Raw genomic sequence first — 18805 nt, 5'->3', positions numbered from 1 at the left:
AAATGTATTTATAGCTTTAATTAATTTTATATTTATATAATATAGAAGTAATATTAGTAATACTATAATGTTTATGATTATATCATACCATATTATATTAAATTTGTTTATACTGTTATAGTTAGAGTTAGCGCCAAAGAAACGTACTCCTCTTTTTTAAAAAAAAATTAATTTGCGATTTAAATATTTACATTTAATTGACTTATTATTTTTTATATGCTTTAGTTACTTAATTATAGTTATATCTTTTATATTATTAATATATATTATATACATATATTTTTAAATAAAACATTATGTTTAAACTAAACTGTTTTCTGAACAATTTGTCAATTGTTTAAAAATATTTAAAATAAAAATTGAATTAACAACCAAAATGTATTATTTGATATGATATGAATGATAAACTAACTGAACTGTCTTACATAAAATATATAATATGTTTATATTTATATGTTAATAGAGAAGGAGAAAACAAGAAGAAGGCCTGAATCGAATCATAAAATTTAGTCATCCCCTCTACAAAGAAAAAAATGCATCTGTTAAATATATTAATTATGTAGGTAGCATCCTTCTGCTTGAATTAAATCAATTACCTGCTATGGAAAAGCTTATGGATGTACGATGTTACATTGTGTAATTAGGACTAAAAATATAAAATATAACTGCGTAACCGAATTATCAGTATTATCGTATTTGTTAGTTGGCGAACTTAGATCATCAGACGCGGTAACTCCTGTGCTTAGTATAAATAATTCTTTATGAATGAACGAAGGTTTTCCACAAAAGTTTCATTTTAGGTAATTGAACGAATCATGATTTACTGTCTCCGGATTACGGACCGAATTCATTGAGAATTTTTTTCGTAAAATTTAATATACATGTACACATTTGTAAAACTTTCACGGTTTCTCCGATACAGAAACCTTATTTGGTAAGCGAATTGCTTATTTTTTTTTTATTTTTCTCTTTTAATAACAACATAACTTGATTGGTTTCTTTATAGAACTTTTAATTTGAACTTATCATTTTGCGGCCACCTATATAGAATTGCAACGCAATGTGCAAAACAATAAATATGATATCAATATTATTATTATTTTTTTGACGTCATAAAAAGCAATTATTAATACAATTTGATTGTGTCACATTAAAAAAATATACTGACGTTGATATAAATTATCTGATTCGTAATGTTACTTTGAATTTAACTCAATTCAATTACGGTAAATATAATATAATAAATACAAAACAATAGTATATTATTAAGTACAATATATCATATAAAAAATGTAATGAACATAATATATACCCACTCCCTAAACCAATAATATGTTGTGAAACTAATAAAAAATAATGTAGTTTTTAATCACCATACTATAACACATCAGATATAATATATTTGGATTTTTTTTTATAAATAAAAAAATTACCTTCACGTCTAGTTTTGATTTTAATAATACGTTTGGGACACATAAATATAACATAATATGATTGAAAAAATACATCGCATGGACAATAAATAAATGGATAAAAATAATTGCGTATCCTTCAACTCGTGTATACCTAGCCGCATCGTTGTGATTTCGTAACGAACACACGTGTTCAAAAGCCGTCGTTTGCGTGTACATATTTTATGATTAGCTGTTACAAATAGCCAATCACTAATTCATCGGTATGTACAGTATTTATTTATCACTTGCCGGACCTGACCTAACCTAACTTAACATTTTGAGATGGAATCTACCAATAGTCTGTGTTCTCTAAAATTCAAAATCTAACCAAAAAGCTTCGAGCTATTCGTCCAATCAAACAATAAGAGAGTATTAAAAAATACGTTTTCAGGATACGATGGTGGGTGGAGAGTAGGAAGCAAAGATATTTTAGGTAAAGCGATCAGTTGGGATGGATAAAACGATAAATAAACATATTTTAAAATATTAATGGAGAAAAAAACAAATGTCGTATATTGAACACAATTACGGAAATAATACGGGAGCCGCTTTTAATAAGATGAAAATAAATTGCTTCGAGGATGAAGTATTTTATGGCATTATAATTTATAGCGTACGGCTTTATGATATTATTATTACGGCTATATTATTATAGGTAGGTCTTTCAAAAACGTATTGAGACAAACGTTTGTGGATTTACATGTTATTATTATTTATGAAGAGTATTCTGAAGGAAATTTGTCTTTAAATGATTTTTGTTAATATTTGTAATGAGTCAGTATAAAATTAAAAATTCATTGTATTACCTATTTATACAAATATTATTCTTAATTTATTCTTATAATTTATGTAAAATGTTTATCGATTGTTCTATATATACCTGTACCTTATAATAGTTTTGAAGTATTTATTTTAATTTATTGAATGACTATTGCCAAGATAAAATCAATGTAAGTGCAAAACATTTTATTCGTTAGATAGTAAAAACGCTAACTTTAACGAGAAAATACTATTAAAAAGATTTTTATAAATATAAAATATTTTCAAGAAACGTTTTTTTTTTTTTATAACCTAAAAACATTATATTTTATTAATTATATCTTTATTCTTTACCATATAAAAATAAAAAAAATAAAGAAAAATACGATCCCTAATAAATTCCTTATTAAACACAATATTAACCAGTTACAAAACGAGTATACGTTTTTACAATAGTACGTGCGTTCAAAACACATATAGGAAAATGTTATCCCATTTGAAACCAAATAATGAAAGTTTAACAATATTTTGCTTAAATTTAAATAAAATAAGAAAATTAGACATATCGTAGAAATAAAATGACATTTTTATTATTTTGTTAAATGTATAATTGAGTTATATGTGGCACCCACATAGTTGTGACACTTGGGTACTATTATTATAGTTAAAATAATATAAATTACTTTAGTTCAACATTAGACGTCAATAACGCATGTGTTTATGGTAAAATTGACGTTTAACATGAAGTGTTTCAAAATATTCGAAGCAACTGTTTGAAAAAAAAAAATAATAAATACAAAAAATAGAAAGAAAGGTACGTCTTGGATAACTCATTTATCATAACAATGTTATGTTGAAGAGAATCGCACGTACCTCTGCACACGCGATGAAATTCGACAGGAAACATATATTATAAAGATTAAAAGATCCGAGAGTGAGGACAGAGTATACTTATATGGTAATAATAATAATAATAAAAAAAAATAAAAATCCGTGCAAAAGTTCCATTAATTCCGAATAACTTCGTTAGTCATTTTCAATAATATATAATATTGAAATAATTAAAATCGTAAAATACGCATACACGACGTTACGCGTAATATTATTTCAAATTTTCAACGATTTAAAAATTTATCCTGATGCATAATGATACAACTAAGTGCCAAATCCGAACAACGGCGGACGACTAAAATAACTTACTACAATATAACAATAATAAATAATATACAAATATTATACCGTTTGCTAGGCGCACACCATTACCTGGGTATCCTATCGTAGCTGTCCCAACTCGTCAAACAGTTGTATGAACTGTAGTTGGACGAACCCATGTGGCGTCCGTCCTGTTCCCATTTCACGCACTGTGCGCCACGTTTCGCCAGCGAACCGCCCGAGTCGCGCGCCGCGGCCGGTCGCGCCGGCGTCAGCATGACGTCACGCGGTCGGAGTCGCGCGCGCGAACGTTACGCCGCTACCGGCCGCGGGTCACGTCCTACCTATGCGCAGACTGCCCGCGGCGACACCAGCCCCCTCTCGCCGAGACCAACCGCGTGCGCCCCTCCCCGACCCCCCCCCCCCCCCTAACCGTCCTACACCCACGCCGCCCAAAAACTATTCGCGAAATGTTTATATCCGATATATTGTCCGCGTACGACGTGTGTATATATCGCGTGTGTCGTACGCGTGTATGTGTACTTAACCCGAACTACCTCCCCTCCGGCGCCGACACTGACTGCTGCGACACACGTCCGTAAATTTTTTTTTGTTAAAAAAAAAAAACGCGAAAAAAAAATTTAAACGAGACTGCTGCGAGTTCGTAACGTCGGTGATTGGTAATGGTGGGGGGGGGGGGGGTGACGGACGACGTAAATGTGTGTAATTGTGAATGTGCCAATGCTACACGGACACACAGTCGAAAGTTCGAAACGGATTAATGCTTTTCGCCGCGCGTACGACGGAGACCGCCGCGATATTTCGGACGTTAATTTTGTTTCCTCCCGTAACGGTATATATAGGTACACTCGTAAAAAAAAGATATATATATATATATATATATATATACTTAGGAAAATCTAAGTAATATTAAAGTGTACACGACCGTGGAAGATTTTCCTCTACCGCGTGCGTAATATCATAAAATATTCGAAATTGATTTTTTCACCTTAACGTACGTCGTTTCTATATAATATATTATATAGTATAGAGCACATTTTCATTTACCAATCAAATTTAACAATATATTTTTGTAACCGTATAGATCGCGTATCTTTAACGCTCTTGTGTTTTTCCGCGGCGAACGTTCAAATTACTTCATTCGATGGGCGATGAGAACACGTAACATATTTTGTTTTTAATCGTTTAAATAATCTGGGGCGATTGTGAAAAAAAAATCCATTTTGAAATTTTATATCCAACAATTTTCCGCGACCGCACTTATTTCCGGTTCTTCGACATTATTTTTACGTTTTTGTGGTCCCTTCCGCCTAAAAACACCGAGTAAAAGCGATCTCTATAAATATTAAACACCATATGTGTGCTTTATTTTCAATCTATCATTGATACGCGCAGAGTGAAACTTTTTGAGCTTTTTTACTACCCCAAAAAAACCCAATGCAACTGAAACACATATAATAAAACCGCTCGCCGTTATAGATTGAACGGCATAAAAAATATATTTTCGATACATCTTACAATGATACTCGCTCTGGTCGTAGAATATAATCGTTGGCTACTTAATATTCATATCGAACTTACGAACTACACACACACACACACACACACAAATCGAGCAACAGAACTGGGTCGTCGGAAACACTATATATAGACGTATATAATGCGAGATAAAAGGTTTTTTAGTTATTAATTCACAACTATGTACTTGGAACTGCAACCTGTATTTCTGCTGATTATATTATTATGTTTCGAAACGAATTACAACTCCAGCTCGGATCGGATAAAACGTTTTATAATGTATAACTTTTATCGGAAGCTTGATTTCAATGGGCCGTGAAGCTGAATAAGCAAAAACTAGGTGACGCTAATGAAATAATATATGCACGTAAACGAACAAGAGCTATAATACAAATAATTAATCAGCCGCGAGTACGATACACAGGCCAACATAATATTTGAAATATCATCTTGTATTGTATACCTGCGGGTTTAATATTATGATCGTATACTAATATCTTGTTAAAACATTTTTATGATGAGGTAGTGAAAATATATAGAACCTACCTACACTGTGTTATGTGGTTTAGCGATCCACGTCATTACACCTTATGGACGAAAGATATAATAATTATTGTACGTAATATATTACCGTGCACTTAAAGGTTTTTCCAGAGGAATAAACAAATTTAATAAAACAGTTAAATCTACGCCAAACATCATGGATTTGAAATCTCCATATTTTTGTAATAATTCAAACAACGGTGGAGGGCGCCTACAGGTTTTCGTAATAATTGGAATAAAGATTTATCTAATTTTTTTCCACCTCTTAAAGTTGAAAGTTGTAAGCTGTTTTTTTTAGTTTTTGGCTATTATAATAAATTTAGCGTGGCGTAGAATTTACATAAGAGATAAATCAATCTATGTTCAATGTAATTGCCATTAAAAAAAAACTCGAAAATCGTTAGTAAAATGTTTAAATTCGGTCCGATGAGTTATCATATTTATTTTTGTGCTTAGGTATAAAAATGTTTGCTCTAATCTACATACAATAATGATGTAGTGTACTGCATATACATATAATTGTATTATTAATTATATTGATTATAAACATATCATAATATTATTGTTCTCACATTTTATTTTTAAAGTTACACTATGGAAATTAATTTGTAATTAATTTGAAATATCAAAAATTTAACTAGATATACAGTATTGATACTTTTAGGATGAACAAAGATCAATTATTGTACAGAAATGTTTAAAGGTAATTCGTTTAATTTATTTAAATAAATACAATGATATTAGGTTTAAAATTAATGTATCACAATAAATTATTTATTTTTAATATTATATCATGAAATACAAAATTTATTTTTCTATACCTATATCTTTTGAAACTAGCCTTATAATTTAATTTGTAATTTACAAATATTAAGTTTTGTTGAAAGCTGCACATCAAAAACTTATACTATGGCAAGTCTCAGTTTTCTTAAGCCAATTAAAGTTTAGATTACATACTTAGCTACTTCTTATAAATACAAAAAGAATATCAATATACAAGAGGAAAATAAAATTTATATTTTGAATAACATTAAGTTTGATAAGATATTAAATACCGGTACTTAAAGTCACAACAATTATTTTATTTTCGATTTATAAAACTTGCATATTGAGGGTGTAATGTGTATATTATTGTATACTCCGTAGGTATTTATTATAACAAAATAACATAGAAATATATACTTTACAAACATATTCTACTGACAAAGAAACATACCACTCAATGCAGTTTTAACTATTTATACTTTTGTATTCGTGTTTATTGATTATTATTTAAAGGGGGTGGAATCAGATTATTTGAGGTCTAGAAAAACTTAGCTAATTTATGTGTCTACACAACTAGGTATAGTTTAAAGGACAGCAATATTAATATATATTAAAGCTATTGTAATATGGTTACATTGACCTATTAAGTTTTAAGCTTTAACCATTGTTATGCATTTATTTTGAACATATACATTAAACATAGTGCTAACAAACGATATAAATTATTAATTGCTAAAACTACACTAAGCCTACTGCAAACAACTGGTTATTGCCTATTGGATATTACATATTATTTCGTTTAGTTATGTATCAAATATAATGTTGTTATATTATTTTAAATTTTAAACTTTTAAAGTAACGCAAACAATATATTTTCTTAAACTACCCACGTTTATAGTTCGATGACAATATAAGTACTTACCTACCTAATCTATTTGATTCATACAATATAAGTTTATTCTGCAATCGCGTTGTAGTAGGCAAGTTAATACATTTGACTGTATTTAAATGGTAAGTACATAGATAGTCGCATAAAATGGATACAATAAAACATCATGAATTTATCAACGATAATCGTTAATAGTTATAATATAATAACAATAATAATAAATATTAGCAATGCCATTATACTTTATAATACAAATGTTTAGCAACTTTTTAACTTAGTTTAAAAAAAAGTATTTTTTTTTTATTATTGTGTATTATTTTGTTCATTATTCAGATTTTTAAATTTTTAAAAGTTAAAAATATAAATGTATAATGCCTGACTTCCTTGCCTAATTCACAATTAAAAAAAAAAAAATCACCCCATATATGAGTATAGTTAATGCTGGTTTATGATTAATTAAATTGTTTAGGACCTCACCAAATGATTACCATATAAATATATACATATATAAATAATAGTGTTATGAGAATAATATAGAAGCGTGATAATTTATTCACAGTTATAACAAAGACAACTAATTAAAGCGTCACTTTTACTTCTGAACTGTGACATAATACATAGATTAAAGATTAGAAGAAAAAAACTATATATAGTTGCAATTGAAAAATGTATATTATAAAAAAGTATATTCACAAATTGATTATTTTAATAGTAAATTCTTACTATATCAAAAAGCATTAGCTTATAAGTTTATAAAATTATTGTATTTTACATAATAAGAAATCATTACAAAACAACTAAAAAATGTATGTTTATACTTTTTTTTTTTTTTTGAATGACAACATGATTAATTTCACATTTGCTAATATTTTTCTGAACATTTTGATGGGTAAAAATCGAATTTTGAACGAGTAGTTAATTAGTTAAGTATTCAACGTTTAAACAACCGCAGTGGTGTGGTACCCCGCAAAATGTTGATCTACAGTCCATTACTCCGCTCATCAAAACTTTAAATAATTATTAGTTTTAAGTTATAATTAATTATTTATTCAATCAAAATTTCAATTTCATACATCGCAATTAAACATTTTTTTTGCAATTCAAAAAAATATTATTTTAACGATTCGAAATGATATAATTTCTTTTCGAAAATGTAGTTTAGTTATAGATTGAAATTATGTAACAAAAACATCTTTAAAAACATCAAAACGTTTTGAAATAATGAGTGTTAAATATTAATAGAATCACGCAGTATTAAAATATGTAACACGGATACATACAACAATTGTACATCATAAACTATCAAAATGTTTAATCCTCAAAACAATTAAAATATACGCATCTATTATCCCAAGGGATAGTTAACATGTAGCTATCCAATTTCCAACTACGCTACGAATTATTCTGAGATAAATGTTAATATCTATCTTGACGAAGTACCTCCAATGGGAGATCTCTTCAGTCCGTTATTCCTTTGCTATTATTTATTATTGTAACAATTAAGCTTATTACTGTTGAAATTTGTAACAGATTGCTAAATAAAGAATTATGTAAAAAAAAAAAAATGTTTATATTTTTTTTTTTTCAATACAATAATGTACTATCGTGTTTGAGATATTTTAATATAAATTGCTATTGATATTTATATTTAAATCGTTAAAAACTTCAAACTATGTTTATAAATAAACTGCCTGGTAACTAAGTAAAGGTAAGTGAGATGCGAGAACGCTTTAACATTATTGTATAAATATTGTTCTAATGCAGCAAATAGTATTTATTCCACTGAGATTGTTAAACAAATACTTTTAATCCGAATTGCAGGTAAATAACATCGTTGTAACTTGTTAGTAATTGTACAGTTGTAAAAGCATCAAAATATCAAAATATTTAAGAAGTACAAAATCTATCTGCGATAAGGTGAATACGGGTCGTGACTTATGGGGCAAATGTATTAATGTTTAATATAAAGTTGTCGTGTGTGAACCCACGCAAATTGTGACTCGCGGAGATGTGCTGACGTTTAGATGTGTTGTGTGTTATTTTTCTTATTTATTTATACATTACAGTGATTTTTCTGTTCGATAGTTTGTTTTCATTTTTATTTTTTTATTCATTCGTTTTTTGGCGGAGTCTGGAAAATGGAATCGATTGACTGATAGCCGTAAACAGTTTAGTTATTGTAAAACTGTACGTGCTGCAATAACGCATTGTACTGCGAATTTGTAGTAGTGATAAAGATTACAGTTGTTTTGATTGCAAACATAATAAATCTCAATTAAAATTTAACCACCGCCACTTTTAAGGAAAAAAAACATCATAACGTACAAGACTGCGCACCTGCAAAGATTCGTACAAATTATATTTTATACGGCATATATATAATGTAAGTAACCGAGTGTCTGCGGGCGTTCGTCGTTTCCAGAGTAGAAAATCGTGTTTCACTTGTCGGCAGTGATGCCAGTGGCAGGCTGCGAGGTGTTGGTGTTTGTGTGGCGTGCGTCAGCGCTAACAAATGCTGACAATCCAACGTGGTACATTTATTATTTATTTATATAAATAAATAATATGTTCTACATAGTTGTTGTGTACCTACTGATTATTATGGAACTCCTGTCGAGAGACTGAAATACGAAAGTACGTGATATATTAACATTTACTGTCTCTAGCGAGTAATAAAAAAAAAACCCCTTTTTAAACGATATTTCACCGTTAGGCGTTAACCAATTGGATTTAAACCACACAATTTTTTTTCGACATATTAATTCTCACTAAAAACAAAAAAAAATAAGATGATTCTCAGAAGTTACGAATTTACTTACTACGTGCCGGAGAGGCGGACACAGTGAAATGTCAATGTAGTTTTCTCTTATGATCAACACGCATGTTCAGACGACGCATGCGATGAAGATTTAATTACCAACCATAAACTACACGCTTTATGTACGGATTTGATTCAGTGTTAACGGTGCGATGCGATGAAAAGTCTCGAAAAAAAAAATATAATATAATTTTAACTTTTTTACTCTTACATCATAATATTATTAATATCTGTCGTGTTGGTTGGGTTGTTTCTTATTTTTAATAAACGGATAATGGGAAATCAACGGCTTCGGACGGTGATATCGTTACACAAAACAACTATTTAGTACTTAATAGGTATTATATCAGCGATATTCGAGGTTTTAATATTCTGAAATTTGAAAACATATTTTTTTTTAAGAATAACAAATTACAATTAATATACTACAAGTTGTATCTATTATAATATTTAGATTTCACAATCACCTCAAATAATAAATTTGTACACGTTATTCTAAATTATAATAATCTTTTCCTTATTTTTATTATTATAAGTAAATAAAAAAAAAAAAAAATAGTAATAATAATGTGTAATAAACTATTTTGGACTGAAATATTTTATTAGGTATGCATGCCACTCGTTTTTAAATAAAGTTGTAGAAATAACAGATAAGTAAATCATATTATATAATTTTTTTTTAAATGGATATAATTTAAAATTTTTAGAATTTCATAATTATCATTAATTATACACAACTATAATTTTGTTCACAAAGTCTAATTTTCCTGACATAATAAAATAATACTTTAGTATAAAAATAATTTCATTTAAACATTTTTACACGAAACTTCATGTTAAAATACTGTAAATTGAAAGTAAATATTAAAATGAACGATAGTTATCTAAAGTCTTTTGAAATATTTTATTGAATATTATTGATGGCAGACGCCATTTTTTTTAGTAGTTTTTTCGTATTATACATAGTAATAATATTTAATATATTATGATGTAAACCCCACTATGTACCTCATACTAACATAATCACGACTAATGGCTAAATAGATAATATTAAATATACATCATACATTATCATCTAAAGTTATAATGATATAATATATTACTGTGACACTATGGGTTATTATGATATTTATTTTATAACAGAAAATATGTTACCTATGTCAGACCAGGAAAATGAAGAAAGAAAATACTAATAGCGGAAACATTACTCATTAGGTGAAGGTATAATACAGTATGCCTCCCATAACATTTGTAGAAATTGAACTCAATTTTGTAGTAGATATTGAATTAATAATTTTAGTTTTACAAATTACAATTATTTAATGGTAAAATAATATTAATATCGAGATTAAGTATGGAGTGTAGTTATTATTTTTAAAGGAACATTTTAAAAACTTTTCAAATTTAGAACGCAAATAAAATAATAAACTAAAAGTTGGAAAACTGTCAATTGAATAACTAAAGAAAAGTAATTACATTTTTAATTTTATATATAGGTATGTGAACAATTAGATACTGAGAAAAATAAGTATTTTGAATTTTATTAGTTTATATATGTTAAAATAAAATATTCAAACCATTTGAAAACATTTTAAGTTACATTAACAAACATATCGATCTTGGTTCATTTTAAATTTGTACAATTTTAATTATTTTCTGTTATTGAATAAATATTAATACAAAATATAAATAATTATGTTGTTTCAAATAAATATTATATATCTAAACCATTTAAAATTAAGTTATTTTTTATAAATATACTGTTTGAATGGTTTGAATTTATCATGGTTTGAAATAATTTGTTGATAGTAAAATTTAATTCTGTGTAAAATAAAAATTATTTGTACAAAAATAATTATAGAATTACAAACATAAAATAATTTTAATTGAAAGTGAATTTTATATTTTATCAAATATATATTTGAATATTTATAAGGGGTGGTTTTTCAAAATGACACACCTTGTGTTTTTTTTTTTTATTTAATCGCGTGTGTTGTTACCATAACGAAACACTCGAATTTTAATTTTAAAAAATGTTTAGATAAATATTTCTAAAAAAGTATAATATCACGTACACTTTCTAGCTAATTAGTATTTAGTGGAATTATACCAAGTCCACACATATCTATTTTATTATTATTATTGTAGTTCTTTCGAATAAGTACTTAAAAAGAATAAGAACATAAAGCAATGTGGGTATTAAATGATGGTCCGTTATAAAATAAAATAAATAAATAGAAAAAAAACTAATTTGTAAAATTATGGTAATTTACGTATGTATATAATGTGCATTTCTCTTAGTCATTATTTAGATTGTAAGAACGAACTGATTTCGGCAAATTTCCGGTTAAATATTGTTTTGAAATGTAAATACAAATTATTATATTAGTGTTAAAGCAGATTTTGTCGTTTAAAAAATTAAGAATAACACAAAAACTGTAGGTGTTATACAATCAATGGTACTATTTTTTAGTGTTTTTTTAAACTTGAAAAATGGCAAATTATTTATTTTCCTTTTAATCTCAAAGAATTTAAACATAAATTTTAAACGCTATAATTAAAATAAAAAATGTCATTATAATAAACATATTGATACCTACGAATCCAATAAACGCGTGTTAGTAAAAACAAAGGAAAATTTCCTTATTTTTAGATAATGGTTGCACATAATTGAAAATTAAAATATTTTGTTGTATACAAGACATTTTATCTTATCATTATGTTCAAAAATTTGAATTTGGAATTTTATAAAAGAATTTTATGTTTCTAAAATTGTATTTTTAAAGTAACATGTTTTACCATTTTTAATTTTTTTAAAAAAACAATTTATATGTAAGCATCAAACTCATTACGTAATAATTAGTAAAGAATAATAAAAAAAAGAATAACACTTAAAAGAATAAATTGTACAGAAAGTCCTTGAAAAAATTCTAAACACTTCACAAGGAAAGAAGAAATACATATATTATTCTGGAATGCTCTTATATTCTTTACTCTCTGTCTATGCATTATAAAAAATAAGGCTCTTCGATATAAGTAGTCATGCGGAAATTCTAATTTATAGAATATATTTTAATTAGAATTATTACAAAAAAATATGTAAAGAATATCGTTTATAGTTAATAAATATTAAATAGTAAAATTATACATAATATTCAATTATATAATTATCTCGAATAAAGATAAACAGATGTTGTTTAAAAATGATTAACTATTGATATAGTCGGCAATCGCAACATTCCGTTCCAGTGGGATTCCAGTAGCATACTTTATTTTTCAGAATTATTTAAAATGTAATTTAGTTTAATTTAATTATTATTATATTTATTTGAACGTAAAACAATCTGTACAATTATTTATCTAAAATTTAGTACATTAAGTAAAAACCTATAGGATATATTTTATGCTAATAAAAATATATAATATAATTAACATAATAAAAACGTTGTTTGAAAAAGTTGTTGTCTTAGAATAAATATTTAATCTATCATTTTAAACTTTTCTTTAAACGTTAGCCATATAATCAAACAAGACATACATATACTATTCATTACTATTTAACGAATTACATTAAAACATTGTTTATTAATATTCTTTATTTTTCCAAATAGCACCATATTATTATCATAACATTGCCCTGCAAAAAAAAGGTCTATCCCTTAAAAAAGGTAAGTACCACTCTGCTAACCCGTAAATTAGGTATCGAATGGGTCAAATTGGTGTTCAATTTGAATTCAATGTTATACCATTGTATACGAAAAACGGTTCTGAGCGGATACGGTTTGTCAGTTTATATCCCAAAAAATATTTCATGATAATATATATATATTATACATATTATGTAGCTATTAAAATCATTTATTTTACTTTTAGTATTACAGTAGGTTGAAATGTTTTTTTTTTCAAAACTATTGAATTTATTATACTATATTAGTATTATATAATATAGTTATTATAATATAATTTTAAAATATATATTTATAGTTTATAAATACTATTTAGTATATGAGATTTAGTTATTTATATTTTAAAAATAATGACTTTATGGTTGTTATTATATTAAGTATAATTATTTAGCTTACATTTTATCATACAAGTTTAAGATCGTTAATCTGGATTGTTTAAATATTTATAAAAATCCAAAAAAATACTTGATAATCAATAAATTAGAAAAACAAGTTCCGTAAAATAAAAATGTTATTACTGAACAATAATAATAAATATTGTAAAATATAAAACACTAAGCTCTATCTAGTGGTATACTTGTGTACGAAATATCTACTCAAACAACTTGTGGTTAATTTTTCAACTTAAATTAATGATAATATTATAACTTATAGCTTGGTAATAATTAGTTAATTTTGGTTTATATTTATTCAATAGGTACATAAAAATGGAATATTTAATGACGGTACTGATAATAGTTGTAATAATTAAAGTAAATAATTTTATAAAAAACCAAATCCATAATAATAAATTAATAATCAAGAAGTTTAGTTCCGATAATAATATTGTGTAATAGATCAAAATGTACCTACTATTGATTATGATAGTAATTAAAATATTTCATATAAAATTGTGAGTTACCTATTTCAGATAAATGAATCTCTTTACCTACTTAAAAAGAATTTAAAATAATAATCTTACAATATCAATACCAATTTATACAAAGAAAAAATATTAAATTTCAAACGTTTTGACGATCGATTTTGATATTAGAGGATCCAATCGTTCAATAATATTACTGACAGTAAGATGACTGACAAGTGACAAGAAATAGATATTTTATACAATAGGTTTATTTTTCCCTTTAACATTTCTACTTTTCTTACTTATCAACCTGCTTATCTGACTCAATATTTAAATTTTTATGAAATCTAGAAACTGTATATTCTATTATGATTTATGACTATTTGTGAAATAATAATTATAGATGTTTGAAAAGGTGTATTTATTCATATTATTATGTAACGTTCTAACAAATATTACAATGCTATCGGACTATGTATGAACAATGTACAGTATAGGTATACGTATAGAACAATTTTCTCCAATAAAGTGGTCGCTATTTGGTATTTAACAAATCTAATTCAACCGATATGGATAAACGATAAGATACTATTCAAGTATTTTAACACAATAATAGTAATATTTAATCGTCTTCAAATGTTCTTATCAACACTAACAACATAAACATTCAAATCTTAGTTAAGGAAAGCAGCGAATTTTTTGGCGACAATCCATCGGAGTCAATTATCTTACTATTTTTTTTTTCTTATATATTATGTGGTATTTCATTAAGTCAAATGAAAAGAGATAATTAGCATAGTTACCTGTTTTTTTTTTTACAAATTTTAGTGTTATAAAATGTATTTAACTATGCATTAACATTTTGAATAAAATATATGTGACCATTTTAAAATACTAATTTGTATATTTTATCTATTATAAAAATATAGTTATTACATTTATTATTACATTAATTAGTTACTCGTCAACCAGAGAGGACCATTTTCTGACAGGACGTTCCACGGTGGTTCTATAGTTTTAATCAAATACTCAATTTTTTAAAATGAAATATAAAATTTAATAAGTCTCATCAGCTTCTTTTTTCCCAGGTCAACAAGTTACGGAACTTAAATTACAATAATTTGTTCAATCTCTTTGTACTTAGCTTCTTTATAATAATTGATGATTTTAATACCAAGAATCCCCGACAAAGTAATAAATACACTAACACGAGAGGTGGATTATTTCATAATAAAATATTTAAAAACAAACTTCCCTTTATATCCGCATGTGAAGAAAATTACTTACATACATATTCAAACAAATTCCCAACATACTTGATTTATTTATAGTATTTATCCCATGCAAAATTACAATCATGTTTCACATCACAAAAGTAGTCAATATATTATATACATATTTTTTAATTAAAAAAAAACAACATGTCAAAAACAATTTTTGTATAAACTATTAATGAATATACGAAAAGTACTGATTTTACTTACTCAAAGTATTAACAAATTGCTACCAAATACCACCCTCGATGTTAATGTCTAAAGTATTAATCGTACTGCTCCAAAGTTATCAAATCACTCCAACACTTTTATTCATAAGATATGTCTCCCTTAAATGTTTATGTTAATCATTAAATTAATTTATTTTATTACATTTTTACTTTAAAAACACGTGATGTGTATAAAAAAAATACTGTAATTTTTATTTTGTTTTTTTTTTTCATTTTTTAGTGTTAATCTCGAGTCATTCAGCTTAAATTCCTTTTTTGGTCAAGCAGTTGATTAATTTAGTGACCACGTAATTTAGGTTTGTGAACAGGTCCATCCATTCGTATTGAGTTTCTGTTATTGTATATTCCGATAAATGTATTTCGTCCTGTACGCTTAACATTTACATAATAATATATCATTATATTATTTTCTTAGTTTCATTAAGTTCTTATTAGTTTTAATTAGCGCTGCTTTCAGTTGATTGAGTGTTTTTAAGCCTCATTTTTTTATATTTTGTACTGACGATTGGCTTTCTATTTCTCATGAATCTGCATTCACAACTGTATTCATATTGGTTCTTCATTTTGTGATATTGTAAGTATTCCTTCCTTCACACATATTTTGTATTCCTTATGTGGTTATCAAATGATCTACTTTCGAACTATGCATAAAACTATTTCTCGATTTCAGGCAATTTTTCACAGCGATATACTCGTAAAGTGGATGTGTATTGCATCATATGGTTGAATTTGTATCTTTTATTTTCGGTTGTTGTTGACATACGTAAGTCTGGAGTTGCTATTCCATTTAAAGCTTGAATTTTAAATCGAATAATTTCAATAAGAAATTTGGTTACGTATCACCATTATTAAATTATTTTTAATTGAAATAAAATACGTATATTATGAACTGACGAACTCTAAGTATAAGTTTATATCACTACAAATAATCGAAGTACTTGATGAAAATACGTTCCATACATATATAATACATATACATACACAATAAGTATTAACTCTAAAAATCAGAATTTATAAAACTAAATTTATTAATAAGGAATAATTCGATTTAACCAATAACACGTTAAGCATTAATTATAATATTATCTAAATCCTATTATTTGATGAATTTTTTTTTTATCTCTTTACATACCAAGTGATTCATTTAATATCTCAACTCATTATTCTGAAAAGTTTTAACTTATTTGAAACAATTTTTTTACCTAACTTTAAATCATTATAAACAACATTTCTGAAAAAAAAAAAAATATTTCTTATTATTTGTTATCATTATAATTTTTATTTTTTTGAATGACAAAATATTTTTAATTTTTAATTTCATATTCCTAATCAGAAATATTATTTGGTGTATTTCAATTTACAAAACTCAAATTTTGGACAAGTAATTAGTGAACTAAGTATTTCACTATTTATTTAAAATTAATTTTTTTGTATCGAAATACTCCAAAAAATATTTTGTTTCAAAATATGAAATTAAAAATATGTGCAATCTTTCAAAAAAGGTAAGACATAAAAATTGATATCAAATATTGTAAAAATATTTTATTTAGAACTTTTCAAAATAATGAGCATAGAGTATACTATTAACACTTAAATAGATCACCCCGTACTTAAAAAACAAAAACAGTTAACCTATATATAAATTATAAACATGATTAGAAATACAATTTTTTTATCATTTTCATAAACACAGTCATCATAGTATATTATAATTAAATCATATGTAAGCAAATAAGGTTTATTAAATATAGTATATTAGTACGTAATATGTACAACAATAATATTATAATATATTGTATAGTATAATATATGAAATAGACATATTTCAGGTACTAAGTTATTGATAACATACTTATTTTTATGATTATCTATCATTAAGTGTCATATATTTATATCCTCAGGAAACTTAAAATATAAGTAGTAGGACAAAAGACAATACATATGACAAAAAAAAAAAAAATAAATAATATTAATAATCAAAGCCATCATTAAAATAACGACGCTGTCATGAAAAAAAAAAAATCATCGTCGTATTCACTATGTAAAAGACTTCGGAACACAATTATTTACGATCATCTTTATTTTATACTAACATTAATTTTCTCTTTTAAGTATGAAATATATATATATATATATATAAAATGTTCCTATTCACATTATTTTCTCACATTAATGTTTTAAAAAGAAGTTATCAAAATAACTTATAGACTTTGTGAAGTAGACATCAATATTAAAGTTTTTAATTTTTTTATTCTATATTCAAATGTTAAAAGATGTTGACTAGATAAACGATATTAAAACGTAACGCTGAAAAGTAATTTGAGTCCCGTGACATGTCATGTACGCAGAGACATGAAAAAGTAGGTTACAGAGAAATGCTTTCAAAAGAGTGTCGCTGACTTAAAAACAAGGATTAACAGTGAGGATTAATAATTGACAGTATCTGACAATATTAACACATACTTATGGAAATACTATACAATTTCAAATCCAATTTAATTGGAGAATACTCTTTGTTATAAATAAAGCAAAATTTTTTGTTATGAAATTATTGTTACAAATAGTCAAAATGTATTTTGATATTTATACTAATTTAATTGATTAAAAGATGTTTGTAGCTATGGTGGGGGAGGGGGGTAGTGGGACATGACCGCCTCCCCCAATCGGCTGAATTAATCTATAAACATATAGAAGACCGCCCGTATTCACTCATCAATGCCAAGACCGAACCACTGGGTCTAGAGACTTGACATTTTGTACAGAGGTTCCTTAAGCAATGTAGGGCGCACTAAGAAAAGATTTTTCAAAATTCGACCTCTGAGGGGATAAAAGGGGGGTTTACTAATAAACAG

At 26.2% G+C, this 18805-nt stretch overlaps 1 protein-coding gene across 11 annotated transcripts in view; it reads right to left on the bottom strand.

The window, feature by feature from the left end:
- LOC132918660 (potassium channel subfamily T member 2) overlaps positions 1-18805 on the bottom strand; it is a 157732-nt gene that overhangs the window by 69657 nt on the left and 69270 nt on the right. For 2 of the 11 annotated variants that reach the window (XM_060980065.1, XM_060980067.1), the window contains exon 1: positions 3477-3635. The exons of the other annotated variants lie outside the window; for them this stretch is intronic. In XM_060980065.1, coding sequence (XP_060836048.1) covers positions 3477-3544 — 68 coding nt within the window. In that variant the 5' untranslated portion in view covers positions 3545-3635. Of the gene's footprint in view, positions 1-3476; positions 3636-18805 lie in introns of those variants that run through there. 11 annotated transcript variants of the gene reach the window in all.

The sequence above is a fragment of the Rhopalosiphum padi genome, chromosome 1 (assembly GCF_020882245.1).
Source record: "Rhopalosiphum padi isolate XX-2018 chromosome 1, ASM2088224v1, whole genome shotgun sequence".
Taxonomy (NCBI): domain Eukaryota; kingdom Metazoa; phylum Arthropoda; class Insecta; order Hemiptera; family Aphididae; genus Rhopalosiphum; species Rhopalosiphum padi.
Note: the sequence above shows the minus strand (reverse complement) of the source record. Positions and strands in the feature narration are given on the sequence as shown.